At 46.0% G+C, this 17,708-nt stretch overlaps 1 protein-coding gene across 6 annotated transcripts in view; it reads right to left on the reverse strand.

Moving 5' to 3' along the window:
* GTF2H1 (general transcription factor IIH subunit 1) overlaps positions 1-17,505 on the reverse strand; it is a 29,837-nt gene extending 12,332 nt beyond the window's left edge. The window contains exons 1-14 of one of the 6 annotated variants that reach the window (XR_010984623.2): positions 17,206-17,474; positions 14,552-14,566; positions 10,171-10,326; positions 9,319-9,514; positions 8,967-9,129; positions 8,720-8,813; positions 8,329-8,478; positions 8,152-8,231; positions 4,666-4,793; positions 4,517-4,583; positions 3,930-4,021; positions 2,019-2,136; positions 1,779-1,912; positions 1,517-1,632 (exon numbers count right to left, since the gene is read on the reverse strand). Coding sequence is in view for 3 of the 6 variants with exons in the window: in XM_068117859.2 (XP_067973960.1) it covers positions 1,517-1,632; positions 1,822-1,912; positions 2,019-2,136; positions 3,930-4,021; positions 4,517-4,583; positions 4,666-4,793; positions 8,152-8,231; positions 8,329-8,478; positions 8,720-8,813; positions 8,967-9,129; positions 9,319-9,514; positions 10,171-10,324 (1,449 nt within the window). In the remaining 3 variants the exon portion in view is untranslated. Of the gene's footprint in view, positions 1-1,516; positions 1,633-1,741; positions 1,913-2,018; positions 2,137-3,929; positions 4,022-4,516; positions 4,584-4,665; positions 4,794-8,151; positions 8,232-8,328; positions 8,479-8,719; positions 8,814-8,966; positions 9,130-9,318; positions 9,515-10,170; positions 10,327-14,551; positions 14,567-17,198 lie in introns of all 6 variants that reach the window. The other 5 variants (XM_068117860.2, XM_068117859.2, XR_013623405.1 and 2 more) reach the window with 5 other exon arrangements.
* Positions 17,506-17,708: the final 203 nt, after the last annotated feature.

The following is a 17,708-nucleotide window of genomic DNA, read 5'->3' on the forward strand; positions in this document are numbered from 1 at the left end:
GTGGCACGAGCACAACCGCTCTAATCGGGTTCTAACCTCTAGGTAACTGCGCGGACCACGTGTACGCAATCCGCTCGGCGTACTCACATCACACGTGGTTCGTGCGAGGCTTGTTTCCTCGCTCCCAGGGCAGCGCGGGGAATTAGGTACGAGCGAGAAGTGGTCCCGAAACCCTACTCTGCGTCTGTCCGGAAGGGACGTTGCAAGTCTCGGTTCCGCCAAGCCCAGTAAAGACAAGGGGATTAATCTCCCCTTGGTAAGGGGAAGAAGGGCGGCGTAGAGAACCGTAACAATATATATATATATAGTTGTTGGCTCCATCTCTCAATGGTGAATAAAAAAAAATAAAATAAAAAAAAAAACACCTTTAGAGGCCATTTTTCCCCGCAAGCGGGGGTTGGCCTTTTTCGGGGACCGTGGTTGTTGTTTTTTTGGTCCCCTTTTTGAAGCAATGTTTTACGGCCGGATGCCCTTCCTGCAGCCAACCCTTTTTGTCGCCTTTTTACGACAAACAGGGAATTACAAGTGAACTGGTACTCAATTTGCCGACCTCGGAAGGATGACAGGCTGAGTCAACCCCCCTGGCGTTAATTCAGCGATCGACCGGGATTCGAACGCAGGATCCTATGATCCTAAGCTGGCACCCTAGCCGCTAGCCCAACACCAGGGCTTTGGTGAATAATCACTTAAAAAAACATTCTCGTATCCGAACCCTGATCTTCACCACCAAAATCGAATCGATTCGCCCTTGTGATACACCCAACCTATCCACCAAGTTTCGTCAGAATCGGTCCATAACAAGATATCCTGCTCAGATGGGTGAAATGACCGATCTTATGAGCTCAACATGGAGTCACAGTCTCGTTGCCTCACTACATAGTAGAGGCAAGATGGAGCCATAATGGCTTCGCAAAAAAAAAAAAAAAAAAAGTATATACAGTATACATATTATATATACTAGGGCGTGCCCGCACGTACGTGCTTGCCCGTACGTGCGTGCAAAAAAACATGCGTGCAAACAACAACAACAAAAAAAAAACTTTGAAACCACGTGGCAGTAACGACCACAGAACCCCCCCCTCTATTTACATGAAATGGTTTGGTCCATTGGCAACTTTGAAACCACGTGGCAGTAACGACCACAGAACCCCCCCCCCTCTATTTACATGAAATGGTTTGGTCCATTCGCAAAGCCAAAGCGAACGGCTTGCGAGTACGGTGACCATACCTTGGGAACCACTTGTCCGATTAATTTCAAACCTTGAAAAGGCACATCCTCAGGTCCCCAGCAATATATCTGGCAAGTTTCAATTAGATCGGACCCGTGGTTGTCGAGAAACAGCGGTCACAGACAAACACACACACACACACACACACACACACATACACACAGAGATTACTGGAATTATAGATAGATGTACAGGTAAAATTGGAAGAAAAGGCAAAACCGGAATAGGCATCAAACAAGTAACAGAGCCCAGGTCATGGGGTCACTCCGTCCGAGTTCTACGTGTACCTTGTCCTGCAAAGCGAGAGAACTGATGGGAAAACAAGCCCAGAAATGCCTCAGGAGTTCAGACAGACCCAGGTACAGCTGTCTCAGCTCCTGTCTCTCCGTAGGACCAGCGAGCACTGTGGTTGGTGGATCATAACATAGGTTGGTTGGAATTAACCATGGAGATGACAAAATAAAGGAAGAGGTTTTCTGTTTTGAAGAAGGTAAATTTGTGATCATTATTGCCTTGAAGTAAAATCCCATGAGTAATATGGTGGTAGACCTTGGCATGAAGCAAGCAATTGGCTGCCATGTTGGGTACGTACGGTCAGCCGGTATCTGCCCGACCTCCTGCATCATGGATCCTCCAGGAGAAAGGGCTGCTATGGCCTGTCCAGCAGCTTTGCTGGTTAAGGCCTGGACAGATGCACATGGAAGAAAACAAATGCGTTATCATTTCCCCTTCAATGGCCCACCATTTACCCCCGACTCTCCCGGCCCCCACAAAGGTCCCACGCCGTACCTGGGCCAGCCGAGGCCTGTATTCGGCCATCTCCTGGTGCAGCGCAGAAATGGCAGCCATTATCTCGTCTCCTGTGCAATAGTGCTGGGACAGCAGAGGGACCGGACCATGGTGATAACTGCAGACACATAACGAGTACAGGTGACTTTTGATATTTGAAATTCGACCAATTCATAAGAATACACGTTTGTGCAGCAACACCAACTTGCACAACGTCTCAGAAATAAAGATGCCAGAATACATCACAAAATCGTGATCTGTGATCGCAAAAGAGCTACTGTACTTTGCCTCACAACTAAACGTGTTGGACTGTACATTGGCTAAGTGGCATCGTCAAAGTGTCACGTGAGAAGCGAAACTAGATGTCATCATGGAATGGAGGCTGACGAGTGTGCCGCTGTGCCGTTGATGTAACTGGTGAAGTTTGCTTCTGATCGATAAACATGCCCACGTTCATTGAAGGAGGAAGAAGATGTACCACCTCCTTCGACCGCTTCCAGAAGAGGTTTATTTTTATTTAAATATGTGTGGTAATTGTTTTTCATTTTATGTACACGTATTTGTGCTTGAAGATATCCGTCATCCAACTATCCCAATCTGACCTAAAAACTCGACCCGATCGAATTACGTCACAAAGTTGGCAATCAAAAAAGGCTCAAAAAAAGGTAACAACAAAAAAAAAAAAGACAGGTAACTACAACGGCACTCTTCGACGTCGTGACGTTGACAGATGTGCCTCCGCCCACATTATCGTAGATACTTGTAGAAAGTCTGATTTAAATGCCTTCAGCTGCTCTAAAGTATTACTTTTACCTGATATAATCTGACCTTTGACCTCTTGATGCCAAAATCGAATCAGTTCATCTTTCCATCATTATACATACCTGTATTAACTTTGGTCAAAATCCCACCACTGGTTCACAAGTTAGCGTGGAAACAGGATTTTTACCCAACATGACCAATGTCCCCAAAATCGAATCAGTTCATCGTTACCTCATTATACATATTTGCACCAAGTTTGAGTGAGATGAGATGAGGAGGAGAGTGTCGCTGAAGCTGAAGGGAAAGGTGTATGCTGCATGTGTGAGAAGTGTTATGATGTATGGGAGCGAGACATGGTTAATGAACGTAGAGCAGCAACGAAGGCTGGAAAGGGTGGAAATGCGAATGGTTCGATGGATGTGCGGAGTATCGTTGAGAGAGAGGAAGACAAATGATGAATTGCGAAAGATGATGGGAATATTGCCTGTGATTGATGCTGTGAAGAGGAACAGGTTTGAGACGGTTTGGTCATGTGTTGAGGAAGGATGAAAGTGACTGGTTGAGAAGAGTGATGGAAATTAATGTAGAAGGAAGTAGAGGACAGGGAAGACCGAGAAAGACTTGGCTAAAGATGGTGGAAGAAGAAATGTGGGCAAGGGGGTTAACAAGGAGAGATGCAGAAAATAGGGCAAAATGGAGAAGATTGTCATGGGGACCGCAAGCCTAACCCCCGCTCTAGCAGGGAAAATGGCCTTAAAATGCATGTTGTTGTTGTTGTTGTTGTTGTTGTTGTTGTTTGACTTGGCTCACTTCAGTCGTTCTCAGGTTATCGTGGCAACGAAAAACTATCATGGACGGACGGACAACTGAAAAACATAATACCTCCGTCGACGAACATAAAAAGGGAAATCTAATACCTGAAGTGGCAAGGTGATGAACATATTCCCTCCTTATTCCATGAATTATTATGAGTTTCTTATGAAAAAAAACATTGATTTTTGCCGTTTCTATATCGCACTTTTCCGGAACCCATTCCCGACATAAACCGGGGTCGTTACAGTAGATGGAAACAGGGAATTGTTAAACGAGAGAATGTAACTATACCGGCGACACAAAGTAAACCAAGGCAGAGGATGGGACAAACCGCACCGATCAGCCTTCATGAGGTTCAGGGAGACAGCGCAGCTCTGTACAGTCTCTTCGAGATCTACATAGTCCCCAGCTGAGGTGGCCGGGCACACCTGCAGCCACGTACAGAGGGGGGAGGTGGCATGCAGACATGCATGTTACTTCATGAGACCCAAAAATGACAGTAAATTGAGAGAGCGTTGGAATTCATGATGGGAGAAGCAAGCCTGGACACAGCAGGTAAAACTGATTGGAGCTGTAAGGTGTCAAAATCACATCTCCTCCCCCCCCGCCCCCCCCCCCAGCCCCACCATTGCCCCAAACATTAATTCCCCTTCCCCCACCTCAAACAACCCAACCGGTAGTAGGGTTACGCACCAGTGAAACATGCCATACATATTAGTCCTCGTCTCTCTAGTTTTTGGCCATGATGACACATTCTTCCTGATGAACGGTGATTTACCGGATTTCCACTTCCGGGTGCCATTTGAATAGAAGTTGCGTTTTTGGAACTTTGACGAACTGAGTGACAGATACACACCCCCCCCCCCCCCCCCGATTTAAACTGGCCTAAATATGGCCAATAACCTTAGGGCTGCAATCCTCACCCTTTTTGAAGGGGCTTGTGTCTCGTCAGCCCCGTTGGGTTCTTCTCCATTCTCTCCAGAAGTTTGTCTGTACAAGGATGGAAGAACGCGGTTAGGCGACGCTTGTGAAAGAAAAGCTCTCAATGGCCGATTATCCAGCTTTCTCTCACCTGTCCGGTCTCCCAGCCGAGAGCACCATGGCACTGTGGTGGTTGAAGCGACGAATTATGGCGGAATTGCTAGATTCCCGTGATCCCCGACTTCCAGCGGACGCCGGTAAACCTGCAATGCCGTAACCCTGGGGGTGCAACGGCAATAGGAACGTAGCTTTAAAAACGACACTAAACCTTCTCAATGCGATTCGGGTTCACTCATCCTCATTTCAGACGCAGCGAATGGCCGCTGGTTGCATTATCGATGAGCGCGGCTATGCAGCTGATACAGTGCCCCGTTTCCGGTAACCTGGTATTCATATTTCCTGCCTCAGAAGGATAACAGGCTGAGTCAACCAAACAGGTGTTATTTAACAGCACAGCAGCAGCTCATACACCCAAATATCTTAAGCCAGCTACCATAACCATCAAGCCAACACCAGGCTTGGTTTCAGGTTCACTGTGGGGCCTTCAGATGCAGAATTAGACATTTCACGACGTAGACACGACTTGCATGACGAGCCTCTAAATGTCTTCATAACATTTTACCGATTTGACAGGCCTGGGTCGAAGGCTCGACTTCAAATCCAGGTGGAGTAAGATTAAACTACAAACCGTCATCCTGGTGATCGCAAGCAGAGCGACGCACCGAGTATGCTGCTCTTTCAGAGAGGACAAGAAGCCGGCCATCAGCCCCATCTACTCCCACTCGCTTGTGCATTTGAAAAATAAATATATTATAAAAAAGGCTCTTCTGGCTGGGCAGTCGCATAGGCTCTGCTTATTGGGCATGGGCCTAGCAGAGCTACAGGCCCCTACATCCCCGTGGGATTGTACTGCAGCCAATACTGGGAAAATAATTTAATTCTCAATTTTATAGATCAGTCCACCTCAGAGAGGAAACATCCAGGGACTCGTGGTTTAGGCTTGTTGGCCTTCTGCCACATGGAACAGAGGCTCTTCCCTGGAGTCACTCACTCCGGGATACGACGAGCCATAACTTCTTCTTCAATGGCCACTATTTTCCCACCTTGTGGGGTCGGTCGGGGAAGCTTGGCCCAAGTCTTTCACGAACCGGCCTGGCCACGCCTGACAAGGCAGGAATTTGGCCATGGTGCCGATGATACTCGCCTACTCTTTGTGAAGGACACCATAGGATATATAACGTCCACCAACCCATGCTGGCAGAGGGAGGGATTTTTCTTAATTGCTCCACCGTGTGGAGAGAGAAAAAAAAGAAAAAAAAAAAGCCGTCACATAGATGGTGTCGCCATTACCCAGTGCTCCCTGCAGAGCTTTTCAGTGCGCATTACTCAGTTACATCACCTCCCCAAGGTTCAACCCAGTGATGTCTCATGTATTTTTGCAATTTGTATTGCGGCTCCACGAGCCTTAGACCCTGGAGAAAAACATGATTAAACAAGCACAGCTACATTCAAAGTACACCGCCCCCATGCCAAATAAATAAATTAATATCGTATCCCCCAGCACGGGACATCGCCGGGGGGGCCTTCGGCACCCAGCGATGCTGCCGTGGAGCACATCGAGACGGAATTGGGAGGGAGAGGTGTACATTGATTGATTAATTGCATAATTAAAATAAATAATGATCGTATAATAATTAATTACTTAATTGGCTAGTAGCAATCCTAAACCACCAGTGTTTCCTCCGAATCTAACTTTTTGAAAATTAAATAATTAATCAATCGGAATTTTAAAAAATCGATTCATTGATTAATCAATAAATAACTGAAGGATTATTCAATAAAAACCACCTTTAGAGGCCATTTTCCCCGCAAAGTGGGGGTTGGCCTTTTTCGGGAACCGTGGTTGTTGTTGTTTTTCCGTCCCCTTTTTGAAGCAATGTTTTACGGCCGGATGCCCTTCCTGACGCCAAGTCGCCAACCCTTTTTGCCGCCTTTAACGACAAACAGGGAATTACCAGTGAACTGGTACTCAATTTGCCGACCTCGGAAGGATGACAGGCTGAGTCAATCCCCCTGGCGTTAATTCAGCGATCGACCGGGATTCGAACCCAGGATCCTTGGATCCTAAGCCGGCACGCTAGCCGCTAGCCCAACACGAGGGTCTAAAGGATTATTCAATAAATCAAAATATTCTTTACAGCCAAATCACTTGGTCACTGTCGTGTCCGAATATCAGCTTCCTAAGTCAAAAGGTGCCTGAGATAATGCCCAAATGAGAGGAAATAAATAAGTGATTAATAATTAAAATAAATAAATAATAATCGTAAAATAATTAATTTCTCAATCAATTGGCAAATAGCATACCTAAACCACCAGTTTCATCCAAATCTGTAACTTAAAAAAAAAAAAAAAAAAAAAAGATTTGCTAACTAATGTAACAATTAAATAATTAATCGATTAATTGATTAATCAGTAAATCAAAAATACCTGTTACAGCCAAATCACTTGGTCATTGTCGTGTCCAAATAACAGCTTCGTAACTCAAAAGGTTCCTGAGATTATGCCCAGAAGAGAAAGGAAATTAATAAGTCCTTAATAAATCTACAGTAATTAAGTAATTAATTAATCAAAAAACAAAAAATACCGCCTTCGGTGCCCGGCTGACGTCATGCAGCGCCTGGGGATGGAATAGGAAAGGAGCAGTGTACAAAAAGAACGGCACTCGGTAGAGCGCATACCTCCGCCTGGTGAACAGTTTATGGTTTCTATCCCACTGATAGGCCGGATCTGGATTTGGACCTGAACCAAAATCTAATCGGCTTGTTCTCGTCATCTAGCCAAGTCATTCACCAAGTTTATTCATAACTCGTGCAAAACGTTTTGAAATACCATGCTATAAATCATCAATCAATAAGCCTGATGTTGGGTTAGCGGTTAGGGTGCCAGCTTGGGATCCTAGGATCCTGGGTTTGAATCCCGGTCGATCGCTGAATTAACGCCAGGGGGGTTGACTCAGCCTGTCATCCTTCCGAGGTCGGCAAATTGAGTACCAGGACACTGGTATTTCCCCGTGTGTCGCAAGAGGCGACTAACAGGGCTGGTGGCAGGAAGGGCATCCGGCTGTAAAACATTGCTTCAAAAAGTGGACCATGTGCCCAAAAAAGGCCAACCCCTGCTCTGTGGGGAAAAATGGCCTCTAAAAGTGGTTCATATAATCAATCAATGGTGAAGAATCACTTAAAAATTGAAAACCATTCTCGTATCCGGATCTTCACCAAAATCTATTCATTTCATCCTTGTCACACCCAAACTCTCCGCCAAACTTCAGCCAAATCCGTCCACAACTTTTTGAGATTTCCTGTTCACAAACAGACGACAGAAAGATAGACAGAGAGGTGAAACCATAACATCTGATCGCCTTCGGTGGCGGAGGTAGTTACCCTGGCAAGAGTCTCGCACCGATTGCAACCTGGGAAAGCTCACTCTCATCAAGGAGGGGACAGCGCAAGCACTCGGGCCTTGTAGGCCACCTCAAAGTGCTTTACATGTTGAAATTATAACTACCATGAAAACACACCTCCTCCAATGCTGCATCATCCATGTTGTTGAGATCCAACTGGGGCTTCACGACATCTTGTCCAATCACGTTCAACAACTCTGCACAGCAAGGGTTGTGCACAAGTAAAACGTGAATGTGAGAGACGGACGGCGAAGATAAGAATGAGAGAAATAACTAATTTGAGGATGACCTGACCCTTATTATCCTGCTGAGCGCACTCAGAGAAGATGTCCTGCGTGGAGGTCGCGGTTCGGTCTCGATGGAAGTAGTGGGACTGGAAGAACTGCGTCCAGAACTCGGCCTCGCTTAGCAAACCTGGTACGTGCTCCGTGTACTTCTGCCGCACTGTGGACAAAGGTCAGAATGAAGGATAACATGTTAATACCTTTGGTTTTCCGAAAGCTTCCAAGAATCCTAAATAATAGTACAATCAAATAGTGGCTGTTGGGATGTCTATTGTACAAATATAATGGTTCTAAGGCCAGTGGACATGTCTAGCCTCCTGTTAACGTGAAACCGTTCCTGGAAAAACCAACAAACGAAAACTAGTTTATCAGATTCAAAAACCTGAATAGAACGTTCGTACCAGCAGGATACGTTCGGAAGACGGACTCTATAATGTCCGCGGTCAGGTTGTACCTTAGGCCATTGCACCCGTCTGCCTGGGGCTTCACGTCGGCCTGCAGACGGACAGAGCCGTGCACAAAACAACGCAAACTCCTCCAAAAGCGGTACGGTTCCGATAGCCCGAGAAAATGGATGCACGCACAAAGGTCAAAAGTCAGAGGACAACAAGGGCACACGAGGGAAGAAGCGTGCAACGGTTCCGTTACCAGAAATGCGGCAGAAACACCAACGTTTTGTTTGGCTCCCGGCACCACGGCTCCTGCGCCTGGCTCTGACGTACGATTACTCCAAAATTCATCAGCAGAAATAACCTTCCCAACCACCAGCTCCTTGTAGAGGTCAAAGAGCACCGGGTCATCTTGTAACATGCTGTATGGTGGAGAATGGTAAACGGGTTCATTCGATGCAAAGCAGATACATTTGAAGAGACATTCCCAAATCCAGCATCCATTCCTCAATCTGAAAAACGACAACTGGATTCATAACAGGTGTGCATCTAAAAAAAAAAAAAAAATCAAACAATCAATACATCCAACCCAGGGACCTCTGGACTCTCACCGGTTCTTCTCCTCCAGCTGCCTATTCGCTTGGTTGCGGAAGCGTGGGAGCAGCTGCTGGAGGAGCTCTTTCACACCATCCCTGTCCTTTTTTGCTGAGTCGCCATCCCCTGCAAAATGCAGTGTCACGGCCTCCCCGCTATGAAGTACCAACTGCAACTGCACCTTGGCTTTTCCATCAGGGCTGATCTTCTGTGCTGCCATCCATAAACAAAACGTGTTTCAGGGGAAATTGTTCCACCACCACCACCCATACCATTCTCCACCCTAGCCCCTCCCATTCCACGCTCCATCCTCCACCCACTCCCATACCATTCTCCACCCTAGCCCCTCCCATTCCACGCTCCATCCTCCACCCACTCCCATACCATTCTCCACCCTAGCCCCTCCCATTCCACGCTCCACCCTCGCCCACCCCCATACCATTCTCCACCCTAGCCCCTCCAATTCCATGCTCCACCCTCGCCCACTCCCATACCATTCTCCACCCTAGCCCCTCCCATTCCACGCTCCACCCTCGCCCACTCCCATACCATTCTCCACTCTAGCCCCTCCCATACCATTCTCCACCCCAGCCCCTCCCATACCATTCTCCACCCTAGCCCCTCCCATTCCACTCTCCACCATCGTCCGATCTCCACCATCTCCCCCTCCCGCACCACACTCCAACATCACCCCTCCCTGTCCATGCCCCACCCTTGCTCACTCCCGTTACATGCTCCACCCTTTCCCCCTCCCGTTACATGGTCTACCCTTGCCCCCTCCCGTTACATGCTCTACCCTTGCCCCCTCCCGTTACATGCTCCACCCTCGCCTCCACCCTCTCCCATACCTCAAATTAAGAAACACGAACCTCTAATTTCTGCATAAGGTAGACTGAGCAGGAACCTTTCTTGTCCATGTGGAGCCCAGGCAAGGCGGCTATCCATCAGGTACAAACAGCCGTCCTGCTTTCTGAAGCGGACATGTCCGACCATAAGCAGTACCTCTTCGGAACTGGTTCCCATGTCTGCATCACAGCGATGTCACACAGTATTATTGTATAGACAAAATATGATGCAACTCAGGCTAAAGCTGCCACTTCATCACAATCACAAACCGGAACAGGACAGCGACGATGCACGCAAGCACGACGACCTCTGGATTCATAAGGGGTTTGAAGTACATAATACTACTCCATGCAACATCAGAGCATTGCAGGGCCATGGTGGCGAACATGCCGTCCCATGACCTCCAGTGAAATCAAGAAACTTAGATTTATGCAGACGTCATTATTTTTGTGTAAAATAGGTCACATGACTCCATTAAACAGGGGCCTGTGTGAGTTTGATGAAAACAATAAAAGTTAGCTCATCACCTTAATCATAATAAATAATAAACCTGTGCGAGTTCAACGTGGTTAATTATAATAATAATTAAATAAACCTGTGCGAGTTGAATTTGGTGAATCATAATAATAATTAAATAAGCCTGTGAATTAAATGTGGTGAATCATAATAACTAGTATAAAGTCCATCAAAAATGATGGGTTGGAACAGTTTATTTGACGGTGCAGCCGCGTGAGCATGCCAAAGTCTGAAGGCTGGGCCTCGTGGCAGGTGTGCTTATATCTTTATTAGATATCCTACAGATGGAAATGAACACTCGGTTTACTCTGGGTGCGTTGCACATCACGTTGCAGCGACGTGAGATGATGGTGAAAACCTGTATTGAAGGAAGAATGACATTAAAGAGTGTGGAAGGTGGTTCCACGGGAGGAAAACAACACAACAACAACTGGAATTTTAAGGCCATTTTCCCTGCTAGAGCGGGAGTTAGCCTTGCAGGCCCCATGATAATCTTCTCCATTTTGCCATATTTTCTGCATCTCCCCTTTTTAACCCCCTTGCCTGCATGTCTTCTTCCACCATCTTTAGCCAAGTCTTTCTTGGTCTTCCCTGCCCTCGACTTCCTTCTACATTCATTTCCATCACTCTTCTCCACCAGTCACTTTCATCCTTCCGCAACACATGACCAAACCATCTCAACCTGTTTCTCTTCACAGCATCAATCACAGGCTCTATTCCCATCATATTTCGCAATTCCTCATTTGTCTTCCTCTCTCTCAACGATACTCCGCACATCCTCATTTCCTCATTCCTCATTTGTCTTTTTGTCTTCCTCATTTGCAATTCCTCATTTGCAATTCCTCATTTGTCTTCCTCTCTCTCAACGATACTCCGCACATCCACCGAACCATTCGCATTTCCACCCTTTCCAGCCTTCGCTGCTGCTCTACGTTCATTACCCATGTCTCGCTCCCATAAATCATAACACTTCTCACACATGCAGCATACACCTTTCCCTTCAGCTTCAACGACACTCCCCTCCTCGTCAGCACGCCACTCAGTTCCCGAAACTTCTTCCATGCACATCTCACTCTTGCAACCCTGTGTACATTCCCTGTAGCATTCCCTGTGTGTCGCAAGAGGCGACCACCAGGGTTGGCGGCAGAAAGGGCATCCGGCCATAAAACATTGCTTCAAGAAGGGGGCCACGGTGCCCGAAAAAGGCCAACCCCTGCTCTGCGGGGAAAAATGGCCTCTAAAGGTGGTTATTTTTTTAAAACTCACTCTAGCAACCATTTCCAAGTCTGATCCACCTTCTCCATTCAGCATGTCTCATAGGTAGCAAAATGTTTTCACACCTTCCAGCTTCACGCCGTCTCCAAGATCCAACTCAACATTTCCTCCATCTGCAGCTCCCTCTGTGCACACCTTACATTTGAATGTAGCTGCCACACTGGTTAATGACCCTCTCAGACCACTACATTTTTGATGAACCCACTCAGCGCACATTGTACATTGAATGGAGTTCACTCCGACACCCTTCCTGCACACAGCACACGACCACTTCCCAGTTCTTTCCACCTCACCACATGCTTTACCACTTGCCATCACCTTTGACTTTCTGATATTCACCTTCAGACCTTTTGCCTCCATACATTCCTTCCACTTGTTCATCTTCTCCTTCAGTCCATCCAAAATAATAGAAGCAGGAAAAAGAGGAATAAATGAGGGGAGGTGAGCAGTGATCCTGGATTGAGGCAGTTTCATGGGGAGGCGGTTGTTGGTAGACTGCATGCATCCTGCAGATACTTGGAGAGCTAGAGGGGGTGGGGGGAAGGAAAAGATTGCATTGAAAGCTCGAGATATGTCAAGAGAGACGTCCCTGATCTCATGTCTGACATTGAAGGCCTACATTCATTGTTGGGCGAGTAGAAGCAGCACGTCCCAGGTGGAGTGACCTGATCTGAATCCAAATTGATGATCTGAGATGAGGCTGTTGGAGAAAAGGAATGATGTTATATCAACTGTGATGATGGATTCCATGACCTTGCTGATGATTGGAAGTAAGCTGATTGGTCTGTAGTTAAGGGGATCCGTTTTTGTACCTTTTAATGTAATACTGTGATGTTGGCTGATTTACAAGCAGATGGAAGATGATCTTGTGTAAATGACAGGGGGAAAAGGGCAGAGAGAGGAAGAGTAAGAGCAGCAGAGCAGGTTTTTAGGACACATGAGCTGATGCTGTCCGAGTCCAGTTGCAGAATCAGAGTCGAGTGTTGCCAAAAACAGGTGCAAAAGGACACAGAATACAGGAGCAGTTGGGAATGAGAGGGAGAGGGGTGTTAGGGACACAAGATTTTGAAGCAAACGCAATGGAGGCTTTAGGCCTTCTCACGAGTCAGCTGTGGTGCCGTTTGAAGGGAGGGAAGGCATGGAAGGGGAGCAGACGCCAGTGATCGACCTGACAAGATGCCACCATGTTTTAGAGGAGTGGGATAAGTTTGAAAGCTCATTCTTGGGGCTGAACAGATGTTGTTTTCTGGATCTCCTGAGAGCCGACAAACTTGTTGCAGGCTTTGTGGAATGATCTGAGGTTGCCTTCAGTTGGATTTGCCTTCCCGGAGGAGACTGCACATTGGTTTAAAGCAAAAGCCTCACCACAGGATTCAGCCAGAGTACCAAGAGTGAGAGGGTGGATAAGATAACTGAAGATGAGATGGGATCAATCTGTGCATAAAAGAGAGCAGGTTTCTGGGGAAGAATTCCCAGGCCGAGTTTATTTCAGGGGTGGTAGATATAGGAAACCAGTCCTGAAGTGCGATGGCTGCTTGCAGTCCTTGTCAGTTTGCCTGAGTCGCCGGTGCCGAGGCTGTTCTTCATCAGAGGTTAGAGGAGAATGATCAGAGGGATGTTGACCTTGACAAGCACATGATCAGATGAGCCAACTGGGGCGGAGGACGAGTTAGAAACATTGCCGGGGAAGTTGGTAATCACCAAATCCAGAAGGGAAGGTTTGCCATTGGGAGAAATCTGGGTGGGAAAATTCACAGATCAAATCAGTCCCATGGAGTCACAGAAGTCCTTTGCTGAAGTGCCATGTCTGGTGAGAGAGGTAACAACACCCAGCCAATTAGCATGGTGACAATTGAAATCTCCACATATGAGGAAGAGAGAAAGAGTTGGGATGAGTGAGTAATTAAAAGTTGGCCCATGTTGTCTGAGGGAGAGATGTATGTAGAGTCGTCACTGCAGGGAGGACGGTACAACACGCAGACAAACATGAGTTAGGAGAGGAGGGTAGGTCACAGCCAGAGGTTCTCCTGGGGTTTGGGAGGTGTAAGAGCAGTACATGGAGAGTGAGAAATATAGTTTTTTTTATATACAGTGCAATTCCACTGCCAGGACGAGTTCAGTTCAATCAAACCTGAGGAGTCAATAACCAGGGAAAGACACTAAGTCAGGATTAACCCCTTTAGACCCCTTGCACTCCTCACGATCTCTTTTTTTTTTAAACACCTTTAGAGGCCATTTTTTCCCCGCAAAGCGGGGGTTGGCCTTTTTCGGGCACCGTGGTTGTTGTTGTTTTTGTTGGTCCCCTTTTCTCTTTGATCTCTTTGACCCTTTAAAACTCCTTATACCCCTTTAGAGCTTTAGAACCTGCTGGACCATTATTTGTAGACCCCTATAGACCCTTCGGACCCCTTTAACCTCTCAGACCCTCAAGACACCTTCAAACACATACCACGCAAACTTCAAGAGTCTTCTTGCAATACAAAGACCACACTTCTTTTCAGCAAGTAAAGCATAAACTCAACCCACCTGGAGGGAGGGTACTCCGCTAGTAACTATAATACGAGTAGTACAGAGAAAATACAAAGAGAACATTAAAAAGGAATTCGAACTTACCGTTTGGTGAACGCTCTGCAGGATCGGGTGAGGATGAGAAAGGATAGGAGTCATGTTAGTAAATTATACAAAACACACTGTACATACTACGAGTGATGGGTTAGTGGATGCAGTTTGTACAACAGTCTGTGTACAAACGAACTGTACAAACGAACAACAATGGGGTGTTTAACAAATAAATAAACAATCCTGTAATGTCTGTTTCCTTTTAAACTCGACCTTTCTTCTACTCACACTGTGCTCATCAACCATGCATCAATGTACTCAACTGTATGTACAGTACAATGCACTGTATCCCACATACACCAAACATCTGTGGTGTATATATACTACTCCCAACACACTTTACACAGTTATACTGAACAGAAAACAAAACACTTTAATGCACCTGATATTCTCACACTTTACGATACAGTACAGTAAAATAAATAAATAAATTCTGACAAGGAAATGCAGGGTTACCTATACCAACCTGGCCTGTACTGTACATACAAACTGTCCCATACACTGAATCACACTGTACATACAACTGCCGCACACACTGAATCGCACTGTACATGCAAACTATCCCACATGCGGAATCGCACTGTACATACAAACTGTCCCGCACACTGAATCGCACTATATACAGTATATACAAGCTATCCCACACATTGAATTGCACTGTACACAGTATAAGCAAGCTATCCCACATGCTGAATCACACTGTACATACAAACTGTCCCACACACTGAATCACAATATATACAGTGTAATCAAACTATCGCACATGCTGAATCACACTGTACATACAAACTGTCCCACACACTGAATCACACTATATACAGTATAATCAAGCTATACCACATGCCGAATCGCACTGTACATACAAACTATCCCACATGCTGAATTGCACTGTACATACAAACTGGCCCATACATTGAATTGCACTGTACATACAAACTGTCCCACACACTGAATCACACTATATACAGTATAATCAAGCTATACCACATGCCGAATCGCACTGTACATACAAACTGTCCCCCACACTGAATCGCACTGTACACTGCACAATCAAACTATCACACACATTGAATCGCACTGTACACAGTATAATCAAACTATCCCACATGCTGAATCACACTGTACATACAAACTGTCCCACACACGGAATCACACTATATACAGTATAATCAAGCTATACCACATGCTGAATCGCACTGTGCATACAAACTATCCCACATGCTGAATTGCACTGCACATACAAACTGTCCCATACGCTGAATCGCACTGTACATACAAACTGTCCCCCACATACTGAATCGCACTGTACATACAAACTGTCCCCCACACCGAATCGCACTGTATACAGCATAATCAAGCTATCACACACATTTAATCGCACTGTACACAGTATAATCAAACTATCCCACATGCTGAATCACACTGTACATACAAACTGTCCCACACACTGAATCACACTATATACAGTATAATCAAGCTATACCACATGCTGAATCGCACTGCACATACAAACTGTCCCATACACTGAATCGCACTGTACATACAAACTGCCACACAAGCGGAATCACACTGTACGTACAAACTATCCCACACGCTGAATCACACTGCACATACAAACTGTCACACACACTGAATCACACTATATAGCCTACAGTATAATCAAACTATCCCACACGCTGAATCACACTGTACATACAAACTGTCCCACACACTGAATCACATTATATACAGTATAAGCAAACTATACCACTCGCTGAATCGCACTGTACATACAAACGACCCAACATACTGAATCGCACTGTACATAAACTGTCCCATACACTGAATCGCACTGTACATACAAACTGGCACACAAGCTGAATCGCACTGTATACAGTATATACAAACTATCCCACATGCTAAATCATACTGTACATACAAACTATCCCACACTGAATTGCACTATATACAGTATATACAAACCATCCCACACACTGAATCGCACTGTATACAGTATAATCAAACTATCCCACAGGCTGAATCACACTGTACATACAAACTGTCCCACACACTGAAGCACACTATATACAGTATAAGCAAACTATACCAAACGCCGAATCGCACTGTACATACAAACGACCCCACATACTGAATCGCACTGTACATAAACTGTCCCATACACAAAATCGCACTGTACATACAAACTGTCACACACGCTGAATCGCACTGTACATGCAAACTGGCCCCCACATACAGAATCGCACTGTACATGCAAACTGGCCCCCACATACTGAATCGCACTGTACATACAAACTGTCCCCCACATACTGAATCGCACTGTGCATAAACATTAAACTGTCCCATACACAGAATCGCACTGTAAGTAGTGTACATACAAACTATCACACACGCTGAATCGCACTGCACATGCAAACTGGCCCCCACATACAGAATCGCACTGTACATACAAACTGTCCCCCACACTGCAATAAGAACTGCCCCCCCCCCACCCCCACCCCCATTTCGATCGTACTGTACATACGGAAATCGCACCCCTATGCTGAGCCACACTGTACATCCTACAAACAGCAGTTTACAGATGGAGCCGTTTGACAATGAAAATGTTGTGTTTACACGTTTTGTAATCGATCTCTCCCCTCACAACTCACTATCCGTTCGACAACAGACAAGGTCCGGGCTTGCTGTGTCGATCTCCGTGCATCACGCCTGCGTCGTACACATGACTGGACGCGCTGTTTGTTCGGTTCTCCAAGAGGTCCTCGAGCGGTCACTTGTTTCACTCGACGTTCGTGCGACGATTCGAAAAGCCTTTTCGCATTTACAAACACATTTCGCCCTGAAGTCAGCTTTCTGATGGCCAATTGGCGCTCCGCGAAGCTGCTCGAAACTTACGCCGCACCGTGTGGCGTTGTGGAGACGACACCGCCCAGTCACAAATACATGTCTGTAATAAAATTCCTTTTGTTGGACCGAAGCTCCTTTCTCTTTGATAGTAAGTCTTGCAATATGTTTAATACTTGGAAATTACATATATTGTCATTTATTAAAATTATGCAATACAATAAAAAAATGATCGGACTAACCAATGTACAATTATAACATGTTATTGAAGTAGAACTTCTTTAAAACGAATGGTAGTGTAGTTAGTAAA

This window comes from Myxine glutinosa, chromosome 5 (genome assembly GCF_964187855.1).
Source record: "Myxine glutinosa chromosome 5, kmMyxGlut1.1, whole genome shotgun sequence".
Taxonomy (NCBI): domain Eukaryota; kingdom Metazoa; phylum Chordata; class Myxini; order Myxiniformes; family Myxinidae; genus Myxine; species Myxine glutinosa.